The following is an 8,808-nucleotide window of genomic DNA, read 5'->3' as shown; positions in this document are numbered from 1 at the left end:
CTGGCGGAAGATGTCTTCTGGAAGAGGAAGATGTCTTTAGGAAGAAGGAAGTGATCTTCCGGAAGAGGTATTTCTGTTCGGAAACATCTTCCAGAAGATGGAATCCATCTTCAACGGCATCATCGTCAACAGCTGAATATCATAATCAGCTAAACATCATCATCATCATCAGCTAATCATCAGCTGAATATCAGCATCAGCGGCTAAACATCATCATCAGTTAAACATCATCAGCTGAATATCAGCATCAGCGGCTCAACATCATCATCAGCTGAATATCAGAAGCTAAGCATCAGCTAAACATCATGATGAGCATCATCATCATCAGCTAAACATCATCATCAGCAGCAGATAATCATCAGCATCAACTGATCACTGTGGGTGAGTGGGCGGGTGAGGGAGTTGGTGAGTGGACGGGTGAGTGAGTGGCTGGTGAGTGAGTGGCTGGTGAGTGGTGAGTGGCTGGTGAGTGGTGAGTGGCTGGTGAGTGGTGAGTGGCTGGTGAGTGAGTGGCTGGTGAGTGAGTGGCTGGTGAGTGGGTGCTGAGTGGCTGGTGAGTGAGTGGCTGGTGAGTGAGTGGCTGGTGAGTGAGTGGCTGGTGAGTGAGTGGCTGGTGAGTGGTGAGTGGCTGGTGAGTGAGTGGTGAGTGGCTGGTGAGTGAGTATCTGAGTGAGTGAGTGGCTGGTGAGTGAGTGAGTGGCTGGTGAGTGAGTGGCTGGTGAGTGAGTCGCTGGTGAGTGAGTGGTGAGTGAGTGAGTGGTGGGTGAGTGAGTGGCTGGTGAGTGAGTGGTGAGTGGCTGGTGAGTGAGTGGCTGGTGAGTGAGTGGCTGGTGAGTGAGTGGTGAGTGGCTGGTGAGTGAGTGGTTGTCTCTGTGTGGGGTGAGTAGGTGGTGAGTAGGTGGTGAGTAGGTGGTGAGTATCTGTGTGTGTCTCTGTGTGTGGTGAGTAGGTGGTGAGTAGGTGGTGAGTAGGTGGTGAGTAGCTGTATGTGTCTGTGTGTGGTGAGTAGGTGGTGAGTAGCTGGTGAGTAGCTGTATGTGTCTCTGTGTGTCTCTGTGTGTGTCTCTGTGTGTGGTGAGTAGGTGGTGAGTATCTGTGTGTGTCTCTGTGTGTGACTCTGTGTGTGGTGAGTAGGCGGTGAGTAGCTGGTGAGTATCTGTGTGTGTCTCTGTAGGTGGTGAGTAGGTGGTGAGTAGCTGGTGAGTAGGTGGTGAGTATCTGTGTGTGTCTCTGTGGTGAGTAGGTGGTGAGTAGGTGGTGAGTAGCTGTGTGTGTCTCTGTGTGTGTCTCTGTGTGGTGAGTAGCTGGTGAGTAGCTGGTGAGTAGGTGGTGAGTAGGTGGTGAGTAGGTGGTGAGTATCTGTGTGTGTCTCTGTGTGTGGTGAGGAGGTGGTGAGTAGGTGGTGAGTAGCTGGTGAGTAGCTGTATGTGTCTGTGTGTGGTGAGTAGGTGGTGAGTAGCTGGTGAGTAGCTGTATGTGTCTCTGTGTGTGTCTCTGTGTGTGGTGAGTAGGTGGTGAGTATCTGTGTGTGACTCTGTGTGTGGTGAGTAGGTGGTGAGTAGCTGGTGAGTATCTGTGTGTGTCTCTGTGTGTCTCTGTGTGTGTCTCTGTGTGTGGTGAGTAGGTGGTGAGTAGGTGGTGAGTATCTGTGTGTGTCTCTGTAGGTGGTGAGTAGGTGGTGAGTAGCTGGTGAGTAGGTGGTGAGTATCTGTGTGTGTCTCTGTGGTGAGTAGGTGGTGAGTAGGTGGTGAGTAGGTGGTGAGTATCTGTGTGTGTCTCTGTGTGTGTGGTGAGTAGGTGGTGAGTAGGTGGTGAGTAGCTGGTGAGTAGCTGTATGTGTCTCTGTGTGTGGTGAGTAGGTGGTGAGTAGGTGGTGAGTAGCTGTGTGTGTCTCTGTGTGTGTCTGTGTGTGTGGTGAGTAGGTGGTGAGTAGCTGTGTGTGTCTCTGTGTGTGTCTGTGTGTGTGGTGAGTAGGTGGTGAGTAGGTGGTGAGTAGGTGTGTGTGTCTCTGTGTGTGTGGTGAGTAGGTGGTGAGTAGGTGGTGAGTAGCTGTGTGTGTCTCTGTGTGTGTCTGTGTGTGTGGTGAGTAGGTGGTGAGTAGGTGGTGAGTAGGTGGTGAGTAGCTGTGTGTGTCTCTGTGTGTGTCTGTGTGTGTGGTGAGTAGGTGGTGAGTAGGTGGTGAGTAGCTGTGTGTGTCTCTGTGTGTGTCTGTGTGTGTGTTTCTGTGTGTGTGGTGAGTAGGTGGTGAGTAGGTGGTGAGTAGCTGGTGAGTAGCTGTGTGTGTCTCTGTGTGTGTCTGTGTGTGTGGTGAGTAGGTGGTGAGTAGGTGGTGAGTAGCTGTGTGTGTCTCTGTGTGTGTCTGTGTGTGTGTCTGTGTGTGGTGAGTAGCTGTGTGTGTCTCTGTGTGTGTCTCTGTGTGTGTGGTGAGTAGGTGGTGAGTAGCTGTGTGTGTCTCTGTGTGTGTCTCTGTGTGTCTCTGTGTGTGTGGTGAGTAGGTGGTGAGTAGCTGTGTGTGTCTCTGTGTGTGTTTCTGTGTGTGTGGTGAGTAGGTGGTGAGTAGCTGTGTGTGTCTCTGCGTGTGTCTCTGTGTGTGTGGTGAGTAGGTGGTGAGTAGGTGGTGAGTAGGTGGTGAGTAGCTGTGTGTGTCTCTGTGTGTGTCTGTGTGTGTGTCTGTGTGTGTGGTGAGTAGGTGGTGAGTAGGTGGTGAGTAGCTGTGTGTGTCTCTGTGTGTGTCTCTGTGTGTGTGGTGAGTATGTGGTGAGTAGCTGTGTGTGTCTGTGTGTGTGGTGAGTAGGTGGTGAGTAGGTGGTGAGTAGCTGTGTGTGTCTCTGTGTGTGTCTGTGTGTGTGTCTCTGTGTGTGTGGTGAGTAGGTGGTGAGTAGGTGGTGAGTAGCTGTGTGTGTCTCTGTGTGTGTCTGTGTGTGTGGTGAGTAGGTGGTGAGTAGGTGGTGAGTAGCTGTGTGTGTCTCTGTGTGTGTCTGTGTGTGTGTCTGTGTGTGTGGTGAGTAGGTGGTGAGTAGGTGGTGAGTAGCTGTGTGTGTCTCTGTGTGTGTCTCTGTGTGTGTGGTGAGTAGGTGGTGAGTAGCTGTGTGTGTCTCTGTGTGTGTCTCTGTGTGTGTGGTGAGTAGGTGGTGAGTAGCTGTGTGTGTCTCTGTGTGTGTCTCTGTGTGTGTGGTGAGTAGGTGGTGAGTAGGTGGTGAGTAGGTGGTGAGTAGCTGTGTGTGTCTCTGTGTGTGTCTGTGTGTGTGTCTCTGTGTGTGTGGTGAGTAGGTGGTGAGTAGGTGGTGAGTAGGTGGTGAGTAGGTGGTGAGTAGCTGTATGTGTCTGTGTGTGGTGAGTAGGTGGTGAGTAGCTGGTGAGTAGCTGTATGTGTCTCTGTGTGTCTCTGTGTGTGTCTCTGTGTGTGGTGAGTAGGTGGTGAGTATCTGTGTGTGTCTCTGTGTGTGACTCTGTGTGTGGTGAGTAGGCGGTGAGTAGCTGGTGAGTATCTGTGTGTGTCTCTGTAGGTGGTGAGTAGGTGGTGAGTAGCTGGTGAGTAGGTGGTGAGTATCTGTGTGTGTCTCTGTGGTGAGTAGGTGGTGAGTAGGTGGTGAGTAGCTGTGTGTGTCTCTGTGTGTGTCTCTGTGTGGTGAGTAGCTGGTGAGTAGCTGGTGAGTAGGTGGTGAGTAGGTGGTGAGTAGGTGGTGAGTATCTGTGTGTGTCTCTGTGTGTGGTGAGGAGGTGGTGAGTAGGTGGTGAGTAGCTGGTGAGTAGCTGTATGTGTCTGTGTGTGGTGAGTAGGTGGTGAGTAGCTGGTGAGTAGCTGTATGTGTCTCTGTGTGTGTCTCTGTGTGTGGTGAGTAGGTGGTGAGTATCTGTGTGTGACTCTGTGTGTGGTGAGTAGGTGGTGAGTAGCTGGTGAGTATCTGTGTGTGTCTCTGTGTGTCTCTGTGTGTGTCTCTGTGTGTGGTGAGTAGGTGGTGAGTAGGTGGTGAGTATCTGTGTGTGTCTCTGTAGGTGGTGAGTAGGTGGTGAGTAGCTGGTGAGTAGGTGGTGAGTATCTGTGTGTGTCTCTGTGGTGAGTAGGTGGTGAGTAGGTGGTGAGTAGGTGGTGAGTATCTGTGTGTGTCTCTGTGTGTGTGGTGAGTAGGTGGTGAGTAGGTGGTGAGTAGCTGGTGAGTAGCTGTATGTGTCTCTGTGTGTGGTGAGTAGGTGGTGAGTAGGTGGTGAGTAGCTGTGTGTGTCTCTGTGTGTGTCTGTGTGTGTGGTGAGTAGGTGGTGAGTAGCTGTGTGTGTCTCTGTGTGTGTCTGTGTGTGTGGTGAGTAGGTGGTGAGTAGGTGGTGAGTAGGTGTGTGTGTCTCTGTGTGTGTGGTGAGTAGGTGGTGAGTAGGTGGTGAGTAGCTGTGTGTGTCTCTGTGTGTGTCTGTGTGTGTGGTGAGTAGGTGGTGAGTAGGTGGTGAGTAGGTGGTGAGTAGCTGTGTGTGTCTCTGTGTGTGTCTGTGTGTGTGGTGAGTAGGTGGTGAGTAGGTGGTGAGTAGCTGTGTGTGTCTCTGTGTGTGTCTGTGTGTGTGTTTCTGTGTGTGTGGTGAGTAGGTGGTGAGTAGGTGGTGAGTAGCTGGTGAGTAGCTGTGTGTGTCTCTGTGTGTGTCTGTGTGTGTGGTGAGTAGGTGGTGAGTAGGTGGTGAGTAGGTGGTGAGTAGCTGTGTGTGTCTCTGTGTGTGTCTGTGTGTGTGGTGAGTAGGTGGTGAGTAGGTGGTGAGTAGCTGTGTGTGTCTCTGTGTGTGTCTGTGTGTGTGTTTCTGTGTGTGTGGTGAGTAGGTGGTGAGTAGGTGGTGAGTAGCTGGTGAGTAGCTGTGTGTGTCTCTGTGTGTGTCTGTGTGTGTGGTGAGTAGGTGGTGAGTAGGTGGTGAGTAGCTGTGTGTGTCTCTGTGTGTGTCTGTGTGTGTGTCTGTGTGTGGTGAGTAGCTGTGTGTGTCTCTGTGTGTGTCTCTGTGTGTGTGGTGAGTAGGTGGTGAGTAGCTGTGTGTGTCTCTGTGTGTGTCTCTGTGTGTCTCTGTGTGTGTGGTGAGTAGGTGGTGAGTAGCTGTGTGTGTCTCTGTGTGTGTTTCTGTGTGTGTGGTGAGTAGGTGGTGAGTAGCTGTGTGTGTCTCTGCGTGTGTCTCTGTGTGTGTGGTGAGTAGGTGGTGAGTAGGTGGTGAGTAGGTGGTGAGTAGCTGTGTGTGTCTCTGTGTGTGTCTGTGTGTGTGTCTGTGTGTGTGGTGAGTAGGTGGTGAGTAGGTGGTGAGTATCTGTGTGTGTCTCTGTGTGTGGTGAGTAGGTGGTGAGTAGGTGGTGAGTAGCTGTATGTGTCTGTGTGTGGTGAGTAGGTGGTGAGTAGCTGGTGAGTAGCTGTATGTGTCTCTGTGTGTCTCTGTGTGTGTCTCTGTGTGTGGTGAGTAGGTGGTGAGTATCTGTGTGTGTCTCTGTGTGTGACTCTGTGTGTGGTGAGTAGGCGGTGAGTAGCTGGTGAGTATCTGTGTGTGTCTCTGTAGGTGGTGAGTAGGTGGTGAGTAGCTGGTGAGTAGGTGGTGAGTATCTGTGTGTGTCTCTGTGGTGAGTAGGTGGTGAGTAGGTGGTGAGTAGCTGTGTGTGTCTCTGTGTGTGTCTCTGTGTGGTGAGTAGCTGGTGAGTAGCTGGTGAGTAGGTGGTGAGTAGGTGGTGAGTAGGTGGTGAGTATCTGTGTGTGTCTCTGTGTGTGGTGAGGAGGTGGTGAGTAGGTGGTGAGTAGCTGGTGAGTAGCTGTATGTGTCTGTGTGTGGTGAGTAGGTGGTGAGTAGCTGGTGAGTAGCTGTATGTGTCTCTGTGTGTGTCTCTGTGTGTGGTGAGTAGGTGGTGAGTATCTGTGTGTGACTCTGTGTGTGGTGAGTAGGTGGTGAGTAGCTGGTGAGTATCTGTGTGTGTCTCTGTGTGTCTCTGTGTGTGTCTCTGTGTGTGGTGAGTAGGTGGTGAGTAGGTGGTGAGTATCTGTGTGTGTCTCTGTAGGTGGTGAGTAGGTGGTGAGTAGCTGGTGAGTAGGTGGTGAGTATCTGTGTGTGTCTCTGTGGTGAGTAGGTGGTGAGTAGGTGGTGAGTAGGTGGTGAGTATCTGTGTGTGTCTCTGTGTGTGTGGTGAGTAGGTGGTGAGTAGGTGGTGAGTAGCTGGTGAGTAGCTGTATGTGTCTCTGTGTGTGGTGAGTAGGTGGTGAGTAGGTGGTGAGTAGCTGTGTGTGTCTCTGTGTGTGTCTGTGTGTGTGGTGAGTAGGTGGTGAGTAGCTGTGTGTGTCTCTGTGTGTGTCTCTGTGTGTGTCTGTGTGTGTGGTGAGTAGGTGGTGAGTAGGTGGTGAGTAGGTGTGTGTGTCTCTGTGTGTGTGGTGAGTAGGTGGTGAGTAGGTGGTGAGTAGCTGTGTGTGTCTCTGTGTGTGTCTGTGTGTGTGGTGAGTAGGTGGTGAGTAGGTGGTGAGTAGGTGGTGAGTAGCTGTGTGTGTCTCTGTGTGTGTCTGTGTGTGTGGTGAGTAGGTGGTGAGTAGGTGGTGAGTAGCTGTGTGTGTCTCTGTGTGTGTCTGTGTGTGTGTTTCTGTGTGTGTGGTGAGTAGGTGGTGAGTAGGTGGTGAGTAGCTGGTGAGTAGCTGTGTGTGTCTCTGTGTGTGTCTGTGTGTGTGGTGAGTAGGTGGTGAGTAGGTGGTGAGTAGCTGTGTGTGTCTCTGTGTGTGTCTGTGTGTGTGTCTGTGTGTGGTGAGTAGCTGTGTGTGTCTCTGTGTGTGTCTCTGTGTGTGTGGTGAGTAGGTGGTGAGTAGCTGTGTGTGTCTCTGTGTGTGTCTCTGTGTGTCTCTGTGTGTGTGGTGAGTAGGTGGTGAGTAGCTGTGTGTGTCTCTGTGTGTGTTTCTGTGTGTGTGGTGAGTAGGTGGTGAGTAGGTGGTGAGTAGCTGTGTGTGTCTCTGTGTGTGTCTCTGTGTGTCTCTGTGTGTGTGGTGAGTAGGTGGTGAGTAGCTGTGTGTGTCTCTGTGTGTGTCTCTGTGTGTGTGGTGAGTAGGTGGTGAGTAGGTGGTGAGTAGCTGTGTGTGTCTCTGTGTGTGTCTCTGTGTGTCTCTGTGTGTGTGGTGAGTAGGTGGTGAGTAGCTGTGTGTGTCTCTGTGTGTGTTTCTGTGTGTGTGGTGAGTAGGTGGTGAGTAGCTGTGTGTGTCTCTGCGTGTGTCTCTGTGTGTGTGGTGAGTAGGTGGTGAGTAGGTGGTGAGTAGGTGGTGAGTAGCTGTGTGTGTCTCTGTGTGTGTCTGTGTGTGTGTCTGTGTGTGTGGTGAGTAGGTGGTGAGTAGGTGGTGAGTAGCTGTGTGTGTCTCTGTGTGTGTCTCTGTGTGTGTGGTGAGTATGTGGTGAGTAGCTGTGTGTGTCTGTGTGTGTGGTGAGTAGGTGGTGAGTAGGTGGTGAGTAGCTGTGTGTGTCTCTGTGTGTGTCTGTGTGTGTGTCTCTGTGTGTGTGGTGAGTAGGTGGTGAGTAGGTGGTGAGTAGCTGTGTGTGTCTCTGTGTGTGTCTGTGTGTGTGGTGAGTAGGTGGTGAGTAGGTGGTGAGTAGCTGTGTGTGTCTCTGTGTGTGTCTGTGTGTGTGTCTGTGTGTGTGGTGAGTAGGTGGTGAGTAGGTGGTGAGTAGCTGTGTGTGTCTCTGTGTGTGTCTCTGTGTGTGTGGTGAGTAGGTGGTGAGTAGCTGTGTGTGTCTCTGTGTGTGTCTCTGTGTGTGTGGTGAGTAGGTGGTGAGTAGCTGTGTGTGTCTCTGTGTGTGTCTCTGTGTGTGTGGTGAGTAGGTGGTGAGTAGGTGGTGAGTAGGTGGTGAGTAGCTGTGTGTGTCTCTGTGTGTGTCTGTGTGTGTGTCTCTGTGTGTGTGGTGAGTAGGTGGTGAGTAGGTGGTGAGTAGGTGGTGAGTAGCTGGTGAGTAGCTGTGTGTGTCTCTGTGTGTGTCTCTGTGTGTGTGGTGAGTAGGTGGTGAGTAGCTGTGTGTGTCTCTGTGTGTGTCTCTGTGTGTGTCTCTGTGTGTGTGGTGAGTAGGTGGTGAGTAGCTGGTGAGGAGCTGGTGAGTAGGTGGTGAGTCACGATGGACTACGAGTTCACGGTGAGGCTGGCTGGTGAGCGCCAGCGTGTGGATGATTTGTTTGAGTTTGAGGGCTGCAAGGTTGGGAGAGGAACGTACGGTCACGTCTACAAAGCCAAGCGCAAAGACGGGTGAGAGAGACACATAGACACACACACACATAGACACACATAGACACACACACACACATAGACACACACATAGACACACACACATAGACACACAGACACACACACACACATAGACACACACACATAGACACACACACATAGACACACAGACACGCAGAGACACACAGACACACACACACATAGACACATAGACACACACATAGACACACACATAGACACACACACAGGCAGACACACACACATAGACACACACACACACATAGACACACGCACATAGATACACACACACATAGACACACACATAGACACACAAACATAGACACACAGACACACACACATAGACACACACACATAGACACACACACATAGACACACACACACAGACACACACACACACATAGACACACACACACATAGACACACACACACATAGACACGCACACACATAGACACGCACACACAGACTCACACACATAGACACAGACAGACACACACACAGACACACACACACACATAGACACACACACACAGACACACACACACAGACACACACACAGACACGCAGAGACACACAGACACACAGACATAGACACACACAGACACA

The 8,808-nt window shown here is 51.5% G+C and overlaps 1 protein-coding gene across 4 annotated transcripts in view; it reads left to right on the top strand.

Annotated features, from left to right (window-relative positions):
* The first annotated feature begins 55 nt into the window (after positions 1-55).
* Positions 56-8,808, top strand: part of LOC116958174 (cyclin-dependent kinase 8-like) — an 18,536-nt gene continuing 9,783 nt past the window's right edge. The window contains exons 1-3 of one of the 4 annotated variants that reach the window (XM_076064677.1): positions 56-381; positions 6,013-6,034; positions 8,064-8,204. In XM_076064677.1, coding sequence (XP_075920792.1) covers positions 8,077-8,204 — 128 coding nt within the window. In that variant the 5' untranslated portion in view covers positions 56-381; positions 6,013-6,034; positions 8,064-8,076. Of the gene's footprint in view, positions 382-5,511; positions 5,545-6,001; positions 6,035-8,030; positions 8,205-8,808 lie in introns of all 4 variants that reach the window. The other 3 variants (XM_076064675.1, XM_076064676.1, XM_076064674.1) reach the window with 3 other exon arrangements.

This window comes from Petromyzon marinus, unplaced genomic scaffold (genome assembly GCF_048934315.1).
Source record: "Petromyzon marinus isolate PM22_M1 ecotype Great Lakes invasive population unplaced genomic scaffold, UKy_Petmar_22M1.pri1.0 PM_Scaffold_592, whole genome shotgun sequence".
Classification (NCBI taxonomy): Eukaryota; Metazoa; Chordata; class Hyperoartia; order Petromyzontiformes; family Petromyzontidae; genus Petromyzon; species Petromyzon marinus.
This window is presented reverse-complemented; position numbering and strand designations above follow the sequence as displayed.